The sequence below is a fragment of the Gossypium raimondii genome, chromosome 7, assembly GCF_025698545.1.
Source record: "Gossypium raimondii isolate GPD5lz chromosome 7, ASM2569854v1, whole genome shotgun sequence".
NCBI lineage: Eukaryota > Viridiplantae > Streptophyta > Magnoliopsida > Malvales > Malvaceae > Gossypium > Gossypium raimondii.
Window position 1 is genome coordinate 2,763,796 of NC_068571.1, and position 19,445 is coordinate 2,783,240.

General features: G+C 34.4%; 1 protein-coding gene across 1 annotated transcript; it reads left to right on the forward strand.

The window, feature by feature from the left end:
• The first annotated feature begins 2,009 nt into the window (after positions 1-2,009).
• Positions 2,010-4,942, forward strand: LOC105768060 (casein kinase 1-like protein 9). The gene is made up of 8 exons (XM_012587770.2): positions 2,010-2,149; positions 2,283-2,347; positions 2,460-2,581; positions 3,199-3,377; positions 3,510-3,550; positions 4,119-4,188; positions 4,619-4,766; positions 4,848-4,942. Coding segments are annotated over exons 4-8 (336 nt in total). The 5' UTR covers positions 2,010-2,149; positions 2,283-2,347; positions 2,460-2,581; positions 3,199-3,301; the 3' UTR covers positions 4,849-4,942.
• The last annotated feature ends 14,503 nt before the right edge of the window (positions 4,943-19,445 follow it).

The following is a 19,445-nucleotide window of genomic DNA, read 5'->3' on the forward strand; positions in this document are numbered from 1 at the left end:
AAATTTTCAAACCCGCTATCTTTAAATTTTACAGTCTTTTTCCATCTATCTTACCATCCTTAATCAAATTTTCAAATCCACCTATCTTCAGATTTTATAGTCGTTTTCCACTTATCTTACCATTCCTATTCAAAATTTCAAACCCGCCTATCTTCAAATTTTATAATCGTTTTCCACCTATCTTACCTTTCCTATTCAAAAATTCAAAATCCCACTTCCTTTTTCTACCATTTTAAAAATAATTTAGTTAAATTAAAAATTCACAACTTCCTAAATGGCAATTTGGGGTTGGCACATTAAAAAAAACAATTTTAGGTTGAACAAAAAATAATTTTGATCAATAAAAAGTTTGTGTATTATTTTAGTAAATAATTCTTTTTATATATTATTTTAGTAAAAATATTAATTTTCATTATTATTTAAATAAAATATTTTATTCAAGAGAATAGCTTATACTAGGATAATCTTAAAATATATAAATTTTAATCCTCAATAATATAATGTTACAACTAGAGGTGCTCATGGACCAAGTCAAACAAATAATTTTCCTTACCATCCCTATTCAAAATTTCAAAGTTTCAAATCAAATTAATTAAAATAAATATGATATTTTTGGAAATTAATTTTTAAGTTAAACAATTGACCTAATAGGTAATTGAACTTAAAAATTAGATCTGAGATCGAAAATTAGACCCGTGAGCTCAAAACCGAGACCGAAACTCAAAAATTGGTCGGGCCATCATCAGGCCTGGACCGAATTGGCAATAGCCAAACCGGGTCTACTACTATGTGGCATGACATACAAGTGGACTATTTTTTGGATGTCATTTTAGCAAAATTAACAAACATTAACTTTTCATTTATTTTATAGAAATTTGACAAACAACACAAGTTTAAAGTGCTAAAGGAGATGAAAAATTAAATTGAATGCTAAAATTATTTTCTTTTTGTAAAGTTTAAGGACCAAATAAGTTATTATATCTTTTAATTTACCAAAATTTAAAACAATGAAAAATTAAAATCTGAAGGGTGAGATAAAATAATGAAAAAAGTAAGAAGTACCACTTTCTCTATTTTACCATTTTAAAATAATTTAGTTAAATAAAAATTCACAATTTCTTAAATGACAATTTGGTGTTCACACATTAAAAAATAATTTTGAGTTGAAAAAAAGTAATTTTGATAAATAAAATTGGTGTATTATTTTAGTAAATAAATTTTTATACTATTTTAGTAAAAAACTTATTTTTCTTTATTATTTAAATAAAATAATTTATTTAAATGAATAGAGAATATTAGGATAATCTTAAAATATATAAATTTTAATCTTCAATAATATAATATAATTAGAGGTACTCATGAACAATGTTTGGGTCAGGTCTAAGTATGGTATTAACATACTTTATACTTGCTCAAGCCTGACCCGACCCAAAATATGGGCTTAAAATTTTGTCCAAACTCATCCATATTTGCAAAAAATACTAACCCAAACCTAATTTAAGAACGCTCATATTATTTTTTAAATTTTTTAAAAATATTTATATTATATTGTTTTAATATTTAATAATTTTATACATTATTTTAATGTTTATAGTAGAGTAATATTATATATTTAGTATATGTTTATTTTTTAATATATTCTAAATTACATAATATAAAATATTATAAATTTAAAAACAGGCTGGGCCGAGCCGGACTCAAGTCTTAAATGTTCAAGCTCAACCTTGACATATTTTAAACGGGCTTAATTTTTTTGCCCAACCTATCTTAAATTTCGGACAGACCTTCTGGTTTGGAAGGCAACCAAACCCATAAATAGGTCTAATTACAACATCAACTTTTAAAAATATAAAAAATTTATTATTTACTCTCCATATTTAATATATTCTCTAATTTAATTAAATTAGTTAAACTATTAAATTTTTTTGAGAAAATAAAAAAGCATACCAAAATATTCAAAGTTACAAATCTACAAATCAAATATTCAAAGTTTCAAATCTTCAATTCAAATTTTATATTCGTTGGAAAAACTCCCCTTGTTCTTTTCTTCTTGATTTATAGCAGTTTCTAACCCCCACTCAATTTCTTTTTTACCCCTAAACCTCTTCAGCCTGAAAGGAAGGTTGCTTCTGTATTTCCTGAGAGGAAGGTTGTGTATATGATCACCCCATGCTCATTTCATTCATAGTTCTATATTGTTTCTTGTTTCTGAATCTTTGTTCTTAGTTTTCCTTCGCATTGATTTTGAATTTGATTCAGTTTGCACCATTTCTTTGCTTCAGCCTTCCCTGGCAGGGGCTAATATGATGATAAGATTAGCGAAAAGAAAGTGTCGACTTCTATAGAGGTATGTTTACTTGCCCCATCCTTCGACAGATGGTTCCCTCTGAGAAATTTAATTTTTATGATATCACTCTTGCTTCGTTGTTCATTGGTACTGTTTTATGCGTGTTTAATAGGTTCTCTGTAAGTCATATCCATCTGAGTTTTTCTCTCGTATACTGTCGTTCTTTGCGGTTTGAAGATAAACCTGATTATTCCTATTTGAAGAGGCTTTTCCGAGACTTGTTTTTAAGAGAAGGTTAGTTATCATCATTGTGGTTATGTATTCTGTTACTCTTTCGCACACATACACACAAACTCAAACTAGAGGATGTTGAACTTATTTCTCCATGGAATGTCAAGTTCTTTGTTTTCTGTTCATTAGTACTGGTTTATGCGTGTTTAATATTATAAAAACGCAAAATTCATGCTTTAATTTCAATAGTATAAAAACAACTATTAAAAAAGTTTCCTTCTCTTACTTTGTGTTTTTTTCTTTTCCTTTTCCTTTTCATTTTCATCGTTAAACACCTGAAAATCTTTTCTTTACTGTTTTCTGGTTTTTATTTTTATTCCCCCCCCCCCCCAAAAAAAATCTGATTTATTATTTCCCGCCATTTCTGATTTTTCAACCGTTATTCTATATAATTTGACGTTTGGATTTACCAGTTGAATCATCGGCTTCCTCTCAAGTCAATGTAGCTGCGTTTTTCTCCTTAATTATGTTTTCCGTTTCAAAATTTTGGGGATTTTGTTATCAATTTCAAACTGTGTAGTTGATGAAGTTGGATATGAATCTCTAATTTTTCCCTTTGATTTTTTAGCTTTTTTCTTCAAAAGATTTCATTTTTCTTCTTCTTTTGGTCAAAACCTCAGCGCCCCCCCCCCCCTTTTTGTTGATCTGTTGGAGGCTTGGAGTTGTCAATTTAGTAAATCCCTTAGCTTTGAAGATAGTGTTTTGTTTTTGTTTGGCTTGAGAATGGATAATGTGATTGGTGGTAAGTTCAAGCTTGGAAGAAAGATTGGCAGTGGCTCTTTTGGAGAGCTTTATTTAGGTATGGTATCCCCAAAGCCCTGTGATGGCTTTCTTCCCTTTTCTTATTAATGGAAAATATGTATTGTTTCTTTAATTCTTTGTCAGCCTTGTGCTTTTCTTTTCCTAATCTTTTTGGGGGTTTCTGTTGAAGGGGTAAATGTGCAAACTAAAGAGGAAGTTGCTGTCAAACTGGTATGGTGATCTTTTCTTGAGAATGTGTTTTTGGTAGTGCTTTTGTTGGTCTGCTTCTAGCTTTGGTATTTATAATGATGATTTTGGATCCTTGAATACCTATAAATAAACCAAGCTTTATTATTATTATTTTTTTGGCTTATCCTTGCTTTGGACTTTAAATGCATTAAATTTTGGACAGACCAAAAAAAAGGAAAGCTTATATTTTTCAAGAGAATGTTTTCATATATCCAGCCTTGTTTTAGCTTTATATGGTTCTTCATTGAAGCATATAAAGGGGAAGACAATTTGTTATTGGTGATTTCCATTCTAAGAAGGGGAAAAAAGTGTTTTCTAATTCTACACAAATTTATACTAATTGACAAGTGTTCCCAATCTGCAGTTTATTATTTTTGGCCTCTTTGAAATGAAGTGTTCTGGTGATCTTTACATGTTAGAATGTGTCATTTTAGGTGTGATTGTGAAGAGAATGAAAATTTCTTATTCCTAATCATTATAACACTGATGGGCACAAAACATTAATTTTATTTTCTAATTTGACCCTTTGTTTCTCTCTTCCTTTTTGCAGGAATCTGCAAAGACCAAGCATCCACAGCTTCATTACGAGTCGAAATTGTATATGCTTCTTCAAGGAGGAAGTAAGTCTATGTTTGTGCTTCACTCTCCTAACTTGACTATGGTCTTCTCTGGTAGCCTTGTCCACTGCAGTTCCATTAATGCCATTATGTGAAAGTGAAAAAAAGAGAGAAAAACATGCAGGCTCTGTGGAAGCGATGATTTCTTTGATTTATATCTTCATAAACCAGTCTTCATTCAATTTACGATTGCTCTTGGTAGTGGTTGGTTTAGAAAGTGAATAGCTGGCCTTCTTTCCTTCACATGATTATCGCACTATCAACTTAGTCTTTAAACAATTTGTTGAACAAATTACTAACTCTTTTTTTTCCTGGTCAAGCTAGCAGGTTGATGTCTTATCTTGAAATAATGTTGCTAGTTTTTTTGGATAAATTTTTAGAAAGCAATTGTTTTTATCCTTAAATTACTTGTTGAGGGTTCTCCTTGATACAGCGGGTATTCCACACCTTAAGTGGTTCGGAATTGAGGCAGATTACAATGTTATGGTAATTGACCTTCTTGGACCTAGTTTGGAAGATTTGTTCAACTACTGCAACCGGAAACTTTCGTTAAAGACGCTGTTGATGCTTGCTATCAGTTAGTAAGTATGACATTCTTTTCATGATGAAGAATCAGTTCAGTTTTTTCATAATATTCTCCCTTTTCAAACTTTTTTTTTCAGATTAATAGAGTAGAATATATGCATTCAAGAGGTTTCTTCACCGTGACATAAAGCCTGGCAACTTCTTGATGGGCCTAGGACGCAAGGCAAATCAGGTATTTAAAGTTGTCGTGTATTATATTTTTTTGGCAAACATAACATGCACATACATTACTCATTATACTGCTTGCACAGCAACTTTCAAATTTGAATTTCTGGTCACGATAAAAATATTATTTCATTTCTACTTATAGGACTTAGTCACACTTGAAAAGTACGAAATATTCTGATATCAGTTTTTCATTACTGTTACTACAAGTATATATCATTGACTATGGTCTTGCGAAGAAGTATAGCGATCTTCAAACTCATAAGCACATCTCGTATAGGTGATTATCTTTTTGTTGACTTGTTAATACAGAAACTTGAAGATCTCAAGATCGTATAGTTCTCATCATAATGCATGACTATCAAGTCAAGATACTAGATAAGAAAGTTACTTTATTGATAGGCTACCCAAATCTCTAGGGAAAATATCTCTCTTTGTGGTGGTTGATTATTTTTCCTATTATGCTCATTTTATTACCCTCTTTCATCCTTATAATGTTGTTTCTGTGGCTTGAATTCTCTTTGATTAAATAGTTTGTTTGAATCCATTGTTAGTGACCAAGATGTTATTTTTACTAATAATTTTTGGAAAGAACTCTTTCGTATTTGTGGAACAAAGTTAGCCTTTTCCTTTGCCTACCACCCCACATCGATGGTTAAATTAGAGTTAATCAATTTTACAATTGTGATGTATTTACATTGCTTTGTAATGGAGCAACCTAAGTAGTGGGTTGACTAGGTTCTTTGGGTAGAGTTTTGCTATAACACATTCTTCCATACAACATCTACATATCCCTATTTCCAGTAGTTTATGGTCATACTCTTTTAAGATTGTTCTTGTATGATTTTAGGTATTTTAAAGTTGTTGTTGTGGACTAATCCTTGATAACTCGTGATGAGGCTTCATAACTCATTAATGCCAAGCTTAGCTATACATGAAAGCTAACTTATGACAAAGGGCATTATGATGTTGAATTTGAACTTGGTTCCTATGTTTGGTTGTGCTTGTATTATGGGCCATGGAACAAAGTTTGTGATATATGCACACAACACATTCTCTGTTAGAGCAGATTGATCTCTTAGTGGTGGTTGGTTATTTTTCCTAGTAGGCACATTTAATTACACTTTCTTATCCTTATAATGTTGTATCTGTGGCTTGAATTCTCTTTGATTAAATAGTTTGTTTGAATCCATTGTTAGTGACCAATATTTTATTTTTACTAATAATATTTGAAGGAACTTTTTCGTTTTTATGGAACAAAATTAGCCTTTTCATTTGCCTACCACCCTACATCGATATAACCGTGATGTATTTACATTGCTTTGCAATGGGGTAACCTAAGAAGTGGGTTGGCTATGTTCTTTAGGTAGAGTTTTGCTATAACACTTTCTTCTATACCACTTCTACATGTCCTTATTTCCAGTAGTTTATGGTCATGCTCCTTTAAGATTGTTCTCGTATGATTTTAGGTATTTTAAAGTTGATGTTGCAGGCTAATCTTTGATACCTCGTGATAAGGCTTCATAACTCATCAATGCCAAGCTTAGCAATACATGAAAACTAACTTATGACAATGATAGGGATAGGCAAATAAAGAGAAATACTGAGGTGATAAAATAAAGAATAAAGAATTAAAAATTTACTTGTAGGATTAGTTCGATTCGAGGTGGACCATTCACCCAAATAATATTTTTCAAAAAAAAAAAAACTTTCCTTACTAAAGAGTTTCTTAGGTTATTTATACTAATAATCCTAGGTAATAATTCATTTAATAATTCATCATTATTGGGAATTGGATATTTCTCGGGTATGGTAGTTTTGCTAAGGGCACGGTAATCGACACATCTTCTAGGTATGATCGTTTTTTTTAGTAAGAGTACCGGGCTAGCAAAGGGGTTGGTGCTGGGTCGAATAAATCCAATGGTCAAAAGTTTAGATACTTGTTTTTTTGTTTCAGTTTTTTGATTATAAGGATAATGGTATAGTCTAATGTTTGGAGGTTGGGCATTGAGTATAAAAGGAATAGAGCGAGTGTGACTGAAAGGGTGGTAAAGTACTTAGTTCTTGGAAAATAGCTTGGTATTCAAATAGTAACGATTGCAATGGGCTAGATGATACCTGGGCATGGTTAACTTCAATAGAAAAGTACTAAAGGTGGCAGTAGCTGTAGTTTTCGATGGCTCTCCTTGTTGTTTATACTTTTGCCCATCAATCGAGAAGATTAAGAACATTTCATTCTAGTTTGCCTACACTGTATTGAGGGATGCCAACCACTAGATGCCTAAAACCACATCGGCTTTTCTAATATTAAAAAGGTAGAAATCTTGTATAATCTTCAACCTAAGAAGTTAGATCTCTACATTGCGACAAACATAATTACAACGTATGATGTCTTTATTGCCAGTTTGGACCCTAAAAGATGGCAAAATTTGTGTCTTTAGATTCAATTCCTTGACAATGGGAGTATCGACTATGAAATTATGTGTAGAGCCACTATCAATAAGAATTGAAACTTCTTTGCTCTAGATGTCCCCTCTAACCTTCATGATGGTGGTTTTTATCTTCCCTAATATGGCATGAAAACTAAGTGTTGCTAAGTCATTTTGCTGAAGATTATCAACTTCTTCAGTCGAGTAAGTATCTTGCTCATCACCTTCTTCGGTAGCCTTTAAAAGTGAGAGATCCTGTTTTGCAACGATGGCCAAGACCGTATTTTTCGTTGCATTTAAAACAAAGCCTCTTGGCTAATCTTGCTTGTCTTTCAGCATCCCAATTTTGACTGGGGTTGTTGAAGTAAGTATTCGCGATTAGTTAGGGTATGTTATCATGTCCTTCTCGAGAGATGAGAGGACGAGATTGTTGTAGAGCAGGGTAGGGTTTACTTGAATTAGACTAAGAGGTTCCTCTCAAACCACGTGTTGAGCCTAGTTTGGACTTATATTCGAGTGCCAGACTCATTGCTTTGTATATTGTCTGTGGTTTATGGATGCGCACATCAACCTTTAAATCTTCTTTCGATCTATTGAGAAAAACCTTTAACAGCAATGATTGGGCAAACTCTTGACGATATTCTTGAACGGTACCAGTCTGTTTAACAAGGATGCTCATCAAGATTTTGAAATTCTATTGACCTGTAATTTTCGTGTAATGCCCGAACTGACTCGTCCTAATAAACAATGCCTTGTTCAGAGTTGAGCCATGAAAATAAATCAATAGCATTACTTTCAAGGTACATCATTGCTATGTCTACTTTAAGCTTTTTTGGAGTTTGACAATAGTGAAAATATATTTCCGCTTTGAAAATCAACCCACGTGGGTCGCCATAATTAAGGGCAAATGACCAAAAAAAGCCCTTTTTTTTTCAAAAATTATCGAAATGGGCCAATTAGCTAATTATTTACCGAAATGGTCCATTTTCCGCGAAATCGCGTCCACGTCAGCGCGATTTGCTGACGTGGACACAAATAGCGTCCTTTAGGACGCGATTTGCTGACGTGGCATGAACAGTTTATGTTTTTTAGCTTGGGAAACTTTGAAAGGCCATAACTTTTCGCTCGGTTGTCCGATTGAGACGATTTTTTTGATTTCGCAGTTTGCCGCACTTTTCGTCGAAAAAGATCTTTTTTTGCCCCTAAATTTTGATTTTTTCGGTTCAAAATTAAATTTTGTACTTGTTGCTATTGATGTAATATTGAAGAGTTAATTGATTCAAAAGATTCAAAATTGTTACCAACAAGATTTGAATCAAGGTACTAAGAGAAAAGAGCAAGCATCTTAACCAACTAAGCTAAACTAATTAATTGATATATTATAAAAATACTGTTATTATCTTAATTATATTACTTACGTTCTAACGATTTATCGGACCTATTCCATACACGTGTCAAATCAGAAGAAATAATACAACAATTTTGTAAAAAAATCCAGTGTTTACTCCAAATAAATAAGGAAAATAATGATTTGAATGTTTCAAAATTCAATTTTGAACCGAAAAAATCAAAATTTAGGGGCAAAAAAGGATATTTTTCAATCGAAAAGTTATTCGAAATGAAAAAAAATCGTCTCAATCGGACAACCGAGCGAAAAGTTATGGCCTTTCAAAGTTTTCCAAGCTAAAAAACATAAACTGTTCATGCCACGTCAGTAAATCGCGTCCTAGAGGGAGTTATTTGTGTCCACGTCAGCAAATCGCGTCCTAGAGGGCGCTATTTGTGTCCACGTCAGCAAATCGCGCTGACGTGGATGCGATTTCCTAGCGCATACCCTGACATTGCGCTGACGTGGACGCGATTTCGCGGAAAATGGACCATTCAGGTAAATAATTAGCTAATTGGCCCATTTTGGTAATTTTTGAAAAAAAAAGAGCTTTTTTTGGTCATTTGCCCCATAATCAAATTTGAGGAATCCAATTTTTTTAAGAGGACGGTGTATTGGATTTCTTTTCCACCAGGGTTGAGCAACGTCATAATTATCTGAAGGCCAGTTATTGCATTGTTGCTCACGATTGCCCTGGTCCATCTTTCGTCTTCTTTTGTCTCGAGGGCCGATCCACTGCCAAGCAGTAATTCTGATCAGACCTCATAAATAATAATCCAATCCATTCGAATATGTATGGTTTTGAAATTATTTTTATTTTTCTATGGTTTTATATAAAATATAAAACCCTGATTTGGTGTCTAACATAATGTTTTCTGGTCGGCATGTCTGTTGCAAAAACAAAAATCATAATTATCACAAATAAGGAGTCATAGCCTTACTGTTATTTTGCATTTAAAAATAAGGAGTCAAAAATAAGGGTTAGATTTTGATATCCATAGGAAAAAGAAAAGAAAGACTAGCAGTAATGGAGAAGCAATTATCACAAGGGTTGAAGGTGTTGAGGTTGAATGAAATGAATTCATAGCGAATAATTAAGTTGAGGGAGATGGATTTAGAGTTGTTTTAAGAAATTGTAATTTAGTTAAATACTCTTATATTTCCTTGTTTTAATTTTTTCCTGTTTATTTGGTACTAATTTACTTATGTTTTCTTTTTTCTTTTTATTTTTTGCAGTAGTTTGCTTCGAAGTCGAGGAAATTGAGGTATTCCTATGTTTCCCACCTTAGTTTTCTTAAAAAAACACCTCCAAATGTTTAAATTTTGGATTTTGTTATATTTTAGCTTTATACTTTAATTATTATTTTGAGTTTTAAAAGGAGTTTTAATTAAGATTTTTTTAAGTCATGGGTATCGCTTTTAATTATCATTTTGATTTATATGTTGGTAGCTCAATTTGCATGTTACTTTGCAAAATTTTTCCATAACGCAAGGTATAAATTATGATTGTAATTCTTGTACGTATTTTTTACTCAAGCAAAAACAATTATGCAAATGATTAAAATTCTTAAATCACTTTATATATTTGAGTAATTGAATAAATTATGGATGAATAGTGGATTCGGTTTAAAGTGAACAAATTATCGATTTTCAATTTTATGTCAATTAATAAATTATCGACGTTAGTTCTCATTTATGCGATTGAATGTTAATGTTTAATAATCTATGATTATTCAATAAATTGATCGATTAATTGATTGAATGTCAATGGATTATCAATTTTGTAAGTTAATTGATTGAATGTTTAATAAATTGATTATATAATGAATTGTCAATGAATTATTACTTGATTGCATGTTTAATATAAATAACTTATTAATATATATATTTTAAAGTTAATATATATTTTTATTATTTATTATATTTTAATATATTTTTACAATTTGCTTTATACTTATTACTAATATATATATTGTTAATATATAATTTTTAAAATTTATATCTTACATGACTTAAATATATATTTTAAGTATATTTTACATGACTTACATTACTTACTAAAACATATTTTTACTAAAATTTACTTTAATATATTACTTGAATATATTACTTAAATAAATTACTTAAATACACTACTTACTAAAATTTGGTTAAATTTATTACTTAAATATGTTACTTAAATACATTACTTACTAAAATTTGTTTAAATTTATTACTTTAATATGTTACTTAAATACATTACTTACTAAAATTTAAGTATATATTACATTACTTACATAACTTGTTAAAATATATTATAATTATAAATAATTATAAATAAGATACATAAAAGTGTTTAAGTAGCAAAAGGTTGTTAAGTTTGGGATTGAATTTTCAAGGCCGCTACCTTTGCTCTAAGGGTTTCCACGACTTTTAGTTTGGATGCCATGGCAGCTAGTTGGGTGGCTATAGGGTCAGAAGTTTGGTTGGGTGATACTGAACGATTTTTTTGTGTTTTATTAGAGGGATTAAAAGTACTTCGGGTGGTGAGTACCATTTTTATTTCCTGACAATGTAACCAAATAAGATAGGGGCAGGGAAACAAAGAGAAATACTAGGGTGATAAAATAGAAAATAAAGGATTAGTCTGATTCGAGATGGACCACTCTCCCAAATAATACTTTTCAATAAAAAGACTCATCCCTTATTAAATAATTTCCTAAATTATTTATAATAACAATCACAGGTAATAATTCAACTAACAAGCTTAAATAAAGGAGCATAATCTGTAACAGCCAAAGTGGTTTCTAATTTTCAGATTAGAGTAACCAAGGTGGTTCCATAATTTCAGCTAACTAACTAAATGTGACTTCTTCCATATTTTTTCCACTTGCCCTAGATTTTCACCTTGAGTATACTTGTAAGGGAGTTGCATTAGACAAAGGGCATTATGATGTTGAATTTAAACTTGGTTCCTATGTTTGGTTGTGCTTGTATTACAGGCCATGAAACAAAGTTCGTGATATATGCACACAGCATATTCTCTGTTAGAGCAGATTGATATCTTTTTGTTGGTTGATTATTTTTCCTAGTTTGTTCATTTTATTACCCTCTCTCATCTTTATAATGTTGTTTTTGTGGCTTGGATTCTCTTTGATTAAATAGTTTGTTTGAATCCATTGTTAGTGACCAAGATGTTATTTTTACTAATAATTTTTTGAAGGAACTCTTTCGTATTTGTGGAACAAAGTTAGCCTTTTCATTTGCCAACCACCCCATATTGATACAATTTGCGAAATGACTATCCATACTAATTATGAATTGCGAGCTCACCAACACTGCGATAAATTTTGATTAAACATTTTGACAAGCGATTAGACAGAACCAACAAATGAAAAAGAAAGTTATATGAATCTAGTCATTGAATGAAGCCAAGTTGTAATATTTTATTACTATTTTTAGCTTATTGAAGCATGATTTTTCTTGTAAACTATACATCAATTTTTTTTTATCTTTTTGCTTCTATTTCAACCTCTCCTTCATAAAAAATCCAACAATTGGTATCAAGAGCCATTTATCTTTGAGGCCTACTTTCATAAAAAATGTCTTAAGCAAACTTTACACCATCACCACCCCTTGTTTTTACAGGTGAAAGCTATTACATTTGGGTAGTAAAAATGAAAACATATCTTTATAAGAATTATGGTCTGTGAAATCCCCAAACAAGCTTAGGATAAGCTCAAGGATGAGTTCCAGGGATCACAAAAGACAAGGCAACAACAAATGATAAATCTTAGACTAGATTTTGAAAACCTCAAGATGAAGAAAATTAAGACGGTGAAGTAATATTCAAACCAAATCATGGCAGTGGTGAACCAGATAAAACTACTAGGTGATCAATTCCATGAAAAGGTGATTACCACACTTCCTATGAGATACGAATCAAAGATATCCTCACTGGAAGATTCAAAGGATCTATCAACCACCTCAATCTCTGAACTAATCAAAGCTTTGTACGGTTAAGAACAAAGAAAGGTAAGCAAAGAAAGAGGTATGTTGAGAGTCTTTTAAACCAGAAATAGAGAAAGCTCGAGCTCCTCAAACAATGAAGAAAAGGACTGGACAGAGAAGAATGAGGATAATTTGAGAGATGGTGGCAAGGAGAAAAAACAACCATGTTCTCACTTTAAAAAGACTAATCACTTAGAGAGATATTGTTGGTTCAGGCCAGATATTCAATTTAGAAGTTGCAAACAATTTGGTCATATAGAGAGGGTGTGCAAGAATAATTGGCACACATAAAATAAAATGCTCAAGCACATATAGTAGAAGCAAATCAAGAAGAACTGATGTTTACTGCCTCTTGCGAAGCCAAACTCGTTAACCCTTATGAAGTCTTGTTAGTGGCACTATGTGAAACCTCCGACAAAGTAAGAAAAATCGGTTGGTTGATAGTGGTTGTACAAACCACATGACTTTATATGAAAGCATCTTCAAGCGGATTGATAAGAAGTTGCACTTCAAAAGTTAGAGTTGGAAATGGCTAGTACATCAAAGCTGTAGGAAATTGAAATGTGTTAATCAGCACTCTTATAGGTACTAAAGTAATTACAGATATGCTTTTACTTCTTGAGATAGATCATAATCTCCTTAGCATTGGTCAATTGATTGAGAAGAAATATATTGTTGTTTTCAAAGATAAATACTGCACTATATTTGATTCATTAGGACAGAAAGTTGTGACTGTCTAAATGAACAATAAAAGATTTATGCTGGATTAAAATTTTATGGCATTGAGAGCCTATACCAGTTCAGTAGATAAATCATATAGTTGGCACAAAAGAAATGGACATGTGAACAATAAGTTCCTTAGTCAAGTGTGCAAACCAAAAGCAATTGTGAAGATAACTAAAGTTGAAGCTAAAGATAAAGACTTTGATAATCTTCCTGTTAAAGGTACCAGGTCTGTTGTTGAAACTTATCACAGATGTGACTTAGGAATATGAGAGCCTACAATTTTTTAAGAAGTTTCACAAAAAAACAACATTGGTGATTGTTGCAAAATGGCGAAGAAAGAGTGTTCAAAGTTGGCCAGTCATGCAGAAGCAAGCATCAAGATGAAGTGTGAGCCTGTGAGCTCACCAAAATGCAAGTTGTGAACTCAACAAAATTTTGTGTTGATAGATGTGCGAGTTATGAAAAGTGCAAGCTACAAGCTAAATGAAACGTGTGCTGCAAAAGTACGATGCCATAAAAATGTGAGCTCATCGAAGCACATGCTCGAGAGCAGGCAAAGATGCAAACCTGTTGGTACTCTAACAAAACCTCTTGGGAAGATGAGGTTTGAAAAACTGCGTTATGATATTGGAGTTCGAAGCATAGAGTTCAAAGAAGAGTATTGCAAAATGACCATCCATGCTAATTGTGAACTGCGAGCTCACCTACGAACTATGAACTGCAAGTTCACCTGCGAACTATGAGCTCACCAAATTTGTGAACTTACCAAGATTACGAGCTTACCAACACTATGAGCTCACAAAGCATGAGATCTCACCTGCGAGCTTTTCATTTTGCAAGTTGCCAACTTGCATTGAAACTGTGATAATTTTTGATTAAACATTTTGACAAGTGATTAGACAGAAACCAGCTAATGAAAAAGAAAGTTATATAAATCTAGTCACTAAATTAAGTTTTGTAATATTTTATTACTATTTTTAGCTTATTTAAGCATGATTTTTCATGTAAACTATGCATCAATTTTTTTAATGAAATAGTTCACTAAAAATTTTCTCTATTTTTCATCTTTTTGCTTCTGTTTCAACCTCTCCTTCATAAAAAATCCAATAAGTAAGGTTTTTGAAAAAGATGAATGTAAAGAAAATGCAAAAGTTTATTGGTGAAGACACTAATATCCTTATATACTTAAGCACGGAGACAAGGTTTAGTGGAAGGATCAAATTATTCTACTAACACTATTGAATTTCGTGAATAAATGCACTTATCATAATTTTGGTCTTATCAACTATAGTATCTTAGTTCCACTCTAACCAGTTCTCACTCGACTAACTAAATAGTCTTATAAAGATAATAAACAAATCTATAAAACTACAAATTTGACGTCTTCGCCAAAACATCTAGTGTGGCGTATACTCAACAAGAATCCGCCAAACCATAAATTTTGCCAATTGGTGCATACACAGAATCCCAGAAGTAGCCATAACTAATACTTAACTTACTCAGAACTACACTTACTACAATAAATAGTAACCATAAATAGACACTGATATCATTATATTTTTGCTTGGTTATCACAATATATGTATATTGTAGGTGTAAGTATCACGGGGCTAGACCTTTCATCTCGCAATCCGTGTGGCCTTAGGCAATCCGTTCGTCCAAACTCGTCCAAGTTAGCCTTAACTCAAGTGAGGATTCATTTAAAACTCCTCCAAGGCACCAATTGAAGAGCGAAAGTGATTTATGCCAAAAGAAGAACAACAAAGAACAACAGAAAGAACGCTCGCAAAGTGTTTGAGTAAATGCTCTCTATTTCTCTTATTCACAAAGAATAATGAAACAATGAATGGAGTGAGTACAAATGAGGGGGAGGCTCTTTATTTATAGTTGAGCTCCCTCAAAATCGACGGTCAAGATACATTTATATCGACGGATGAGATTTAACCATATCCCTTAATTTTAGGGATTTACAAGATAAGCCTTATCAAATCTAATCTAATCTTTACAAGATATGATTCCCTCTATCTTCTAAGATTAGTTACCATATTATCCTAAGTTGCCATCTCTTCATTATCGGGCCAACTAGGCTTCAATCTGACAGGCTTGTCCAATAGCTCTTTGAATCGGGCCAGTTCTCGTAGGCCAAATGATCCCCATCTGAGCAAAAGACCTCTATTGGATGCATTTGTTGCGATGGTCACGGGCTTTGAACTGCGGCCCGTGACATTCTCCCCCACCCATTCTCGCAACGTCCTCGTTGCGACTTCCAAATGGCACTGACTTGACTCGCCTCGGTCTCGTCTCAACACCTTAGCCTTTCCCTTCCTTCGGGACTTTTGCTTCGGCTTACATCGCTTCTTCACTCGAACCGTCCTACTCGTTTGTACATCTCGATGACAAGAAGTTATGTCACTCTCTTGTCCACATTCTAAATTTGCTCGAACAGAATCCTCTTGATTCACCACAGTTGGCTTCGCTTTGCCCATAGTCTCTCGGCCTCTTTGCTCAAGAACTTCGAAAGGGCCCCTACGTTCTTGCCAAGTCAACAAGTTAGAATGCAAAACACTATCAAAGTGTTCGGAATATACCTTCACATTTACTCTGGTCAACTGTCCCACATGCATCACTTCCTTTTCTTTGAAGTTCGATGCATCACCCACATCTCCCACAGGTGGAAGCCTTGTCGATGACTCGGCCAACTCCGACGCTTCACTCAATTTGAGCCTCATTAGTCCCAGCTTCATTGTTTTCATCGCAACTCTTTCCTCTAAGTCCGATGACAAACTCACATCTTCCTTGGGTGGAAGCCCCTCCGATGACTCACCAAGCTCAGACGTTGCCTTTCTTTTGACTCCGGCTTGCTTTGGATAGTTCCGCGACTCATGCAGACCACGGCACAAGAAGCAATTTACTCGCTTCTTTTTTCTCCTCTTTACCCTCTTGGCTTCGGCTTTTCCCTTGCTCGAATCAAGCTTCTTGGGCTCCTTGTCTACTCCATCGTTCCCCTCGATGACAGACTTCCTCGGACACTTCCGCAACCTATACGAACCATGACACAAGAAGCCCTTCATTGGCTTCTTCTCACTTTCGGCCTCCTTGGCTTCGACAACCCTTGCGCTCGAACCAAGTACCAAGGCCTTACCCACCGGCTTCTCCTTAAGCACAGATTTCTTCAGACATTTCATCAACATGTGTGGACCGTCGCAAAGAAAGCATTTCATCTTGTCCCTTTTCCTCTTGGGTTTCTTCTTCCCAACTCGTGGTTTCCCCTTACCACCATTGTCGCCACTGCCATTAATATATCTTTCTTGTGATCTATTTCACATATGCCCCTTTCCTCAAACTTGGAAGACCCAAGCTTGTCTTTCCTTACACCAAGCTTGACCAAGAACTCAACTACCGTCATGGCTTTCGACAGTGTTTGGACACCTCTTTGTTCCGCCTCTTGTCTAACCCATGGCTTCAACCCATTCTGAAAAGGAAGCAATGCCTCTCTTTCGGTCACCTCTGAAACTTGGAGCATGAGTTTCTTGAACTCTAGAACATACTCCCCTACTGTGCCCCGTTGCGTTATTCCTTACAACTTTGCCCAAGCTTCTTCCTCAGCAAAATCTAGGTAAAACTGTCCCTTCAATTCACATTGGAACTCTTGCCACATCCCAATCTCACCTTGCCTTTTATCTGTGGTCCTGCCTCGCCACCATAAAAGCGCAAAGTCAGTAAGAAACATTGAAGCAGTTTTTACTTTAACCGCATCATCCATGATGCTTTTGGCACGGAAGTAGTTTTCCATCCTCCACAAGAAATTGTCCACATCGCATGAAGACCTTGTCCCCACCAACTATTTCGACTTCGAGACATCCTCGTTACTGAGTGCTGCATTTGCCACTCCTTTCCTCACGGCTGCTCGACACAAGGCCAGCTCTCCCTCGAGCTCCTCTATTCTTGTGCTCAAAGCCTTCGTCGTGGCCATTGTTTCCTCTTTCAAAGCCATCATCGTGGCCTCGAGAGCATCGTTCCTCTCCGTCAGCTTCTTCATTTGGAAATCTAACAATTCTCGCACGTTATCCTTTTGGGAAGTAAGACACGTGGTAACAAAGTCCCTAGACTGCTCCTTCAAGTCATCAATGTTTTCCCCAAGCGCATTACCCGACTCTTTTGCGTTCTCCATGGACTCCTCAAGTTTAGCCACGCATTCCTCAATAGCCGACAACATCTCCCTCAAAGACTTCCTCGCCCACCTTTGTTTGAACTCTTCTCTCGTCATCCCAACGGTGCCTTTGAACCAACAACTCGAATATTACTTGGTTCAAACCTTGGCTCGGATACCACTTGTCACGAGGCTAGACCTTTCGTCTCGCAATCCGTGCGGCTTTAGGCGATCCGTTCATCCAAACTCGCCCAAGTCAGCCTTAACTCAAGTGAGGATTCATTTAGAACTCCTCCAAGGCACCAATTGAAGAGCGGAAGAGATTTATGCCAAAAGAAGAATAACAAAGAACAACAGAGAGAACGCTCGCAAAGTGTTTGAGTAAATGCTCTCTATTTCTCTTATTCACAAAGAATAATGAAACAATGAATGGAGTGAGTACAAATGAAGGGGAGGAGCTCCCCCAAAACCGACGGTCAAGATACATTTACATCGACGGATGAGATTTAACCATATCCCTTAATTTTAGGGATTTACAAGATAAGCCTCATCAAATCAAATCTAATCTTTACAAGATATGATTCCCTCTATCTTCTAAGATTAGTTACCATATTAGCCTAAGTTGCCATCTCTTCATTATCGGGCCAACTAGGCTTCAATCTGACAGGCTTGTCCAATAGCTCTTTGAATCGGGCCAGTTCTCGTAGGCCAAATGATCCTCATCTGAGCAATAGACCTCCATTGGATGCATTTGGTGCGATGGTCACGGGCTTTAAACTGCGGCCCGTGACATAAGTGCCTAATTTTTTTCGGGCTCTTAACAACAATTAAAATTAAAAAATAATAAAAATTATCAGTCACAAAGTCCAATTACATGCCAGGCCCAATACACCAACAACCCAAAACAAAAACCCTAACCCAAAGTTACAAACCCAACTCCCTAAACTTTTCAACAGAAACCTTAGCCCTTTTTGCGCCGCACCCTACCTTAGTGCCGTAGCCGCTTCTAGCCTCTACCACCACCAACTCCTTTGCCACCGTCGGTTAACTCTAGAGACGCCTGTAAAAATGAAAAAGCAAGAGCAGCAACGACATGCAAGAAACAGTAGAAAAATATAAAAATAACATTGTAAATCGGCTATAAAAAGCCTAAAAAAGATATTGTAAAGGTTGGTTTTTTAAATAGAAATCGAGCGGAGAAAAGTACAAAAAAAATCAAGTTTCAAAAGGTAGCCCTTTTTATTTTTTTTATTTTTACTTTCAAAGCAAATAAAAAATAATAAGTAAGAAATTAAAAAAATTGTTACCTGCCTTTTCCTCTTCGCGCCGCCATCGGTGTTTCTTCAGATCCAAGAGGCCGTCGAATCCTTGAGGATTCAGCCAAAGCCGCAGTAGAAAGCATCTGGAGTCGAAGGGTCTTTTTTTAGGAATTTTGGCCTTAGTCTAGCAATTTCAACTCCAAATAAGCTTTTTTAAGAATGTTGGGACGTTGGCAGCTCTAGAATAAGCCTTGTCAATTTAAATCTTCGAGCAACGAAGCAAAGCCGTGTACTCTTCCACAATAGGTACCAAATCCACATTTCTAAAAGTAAAGCAACTATAAGTAGGGTTCCAATACTGGGCTAAAGCTCAGAATAAGTACTTGTCAACTTTGATATCGAGTAGATAGGACAAATCACCATAATTACAGTAGAATAGTTACTTGATCTCGTCATCTCATATTTCTTTTATCTTTTGGAGATTATTTTAGGTTACGCTGATACGAGTAAAATCCCATAACTCTGACACGTACCCCTCTGTAAGACTATCACCCTTCTCTTGCTGCGTT

Coding starts and splice junctions, on each gene's coding strand:
- LOC105768060 (XM_012587770.2), top strand. CDS start 3,302: ATGGATAATGTGATTGGTGGTAAGTTCAAGCTTGGAAGAAAGATTGGC. Junction 3,378..3,509: donor TTTTGGAGAGCTTTATTTAG/GTATGGTATCCC, acceptor TTTCTGTTGAAG/GGGTAAATGTGCAAACTAAA. Junction 3,551..4,118: donor AGGAAGTTGCTGTCAAACTG/GTATGGTGATCT, acceptor TCCTTTTTGCAG/GAATCTGCAAAGACCAAGCA.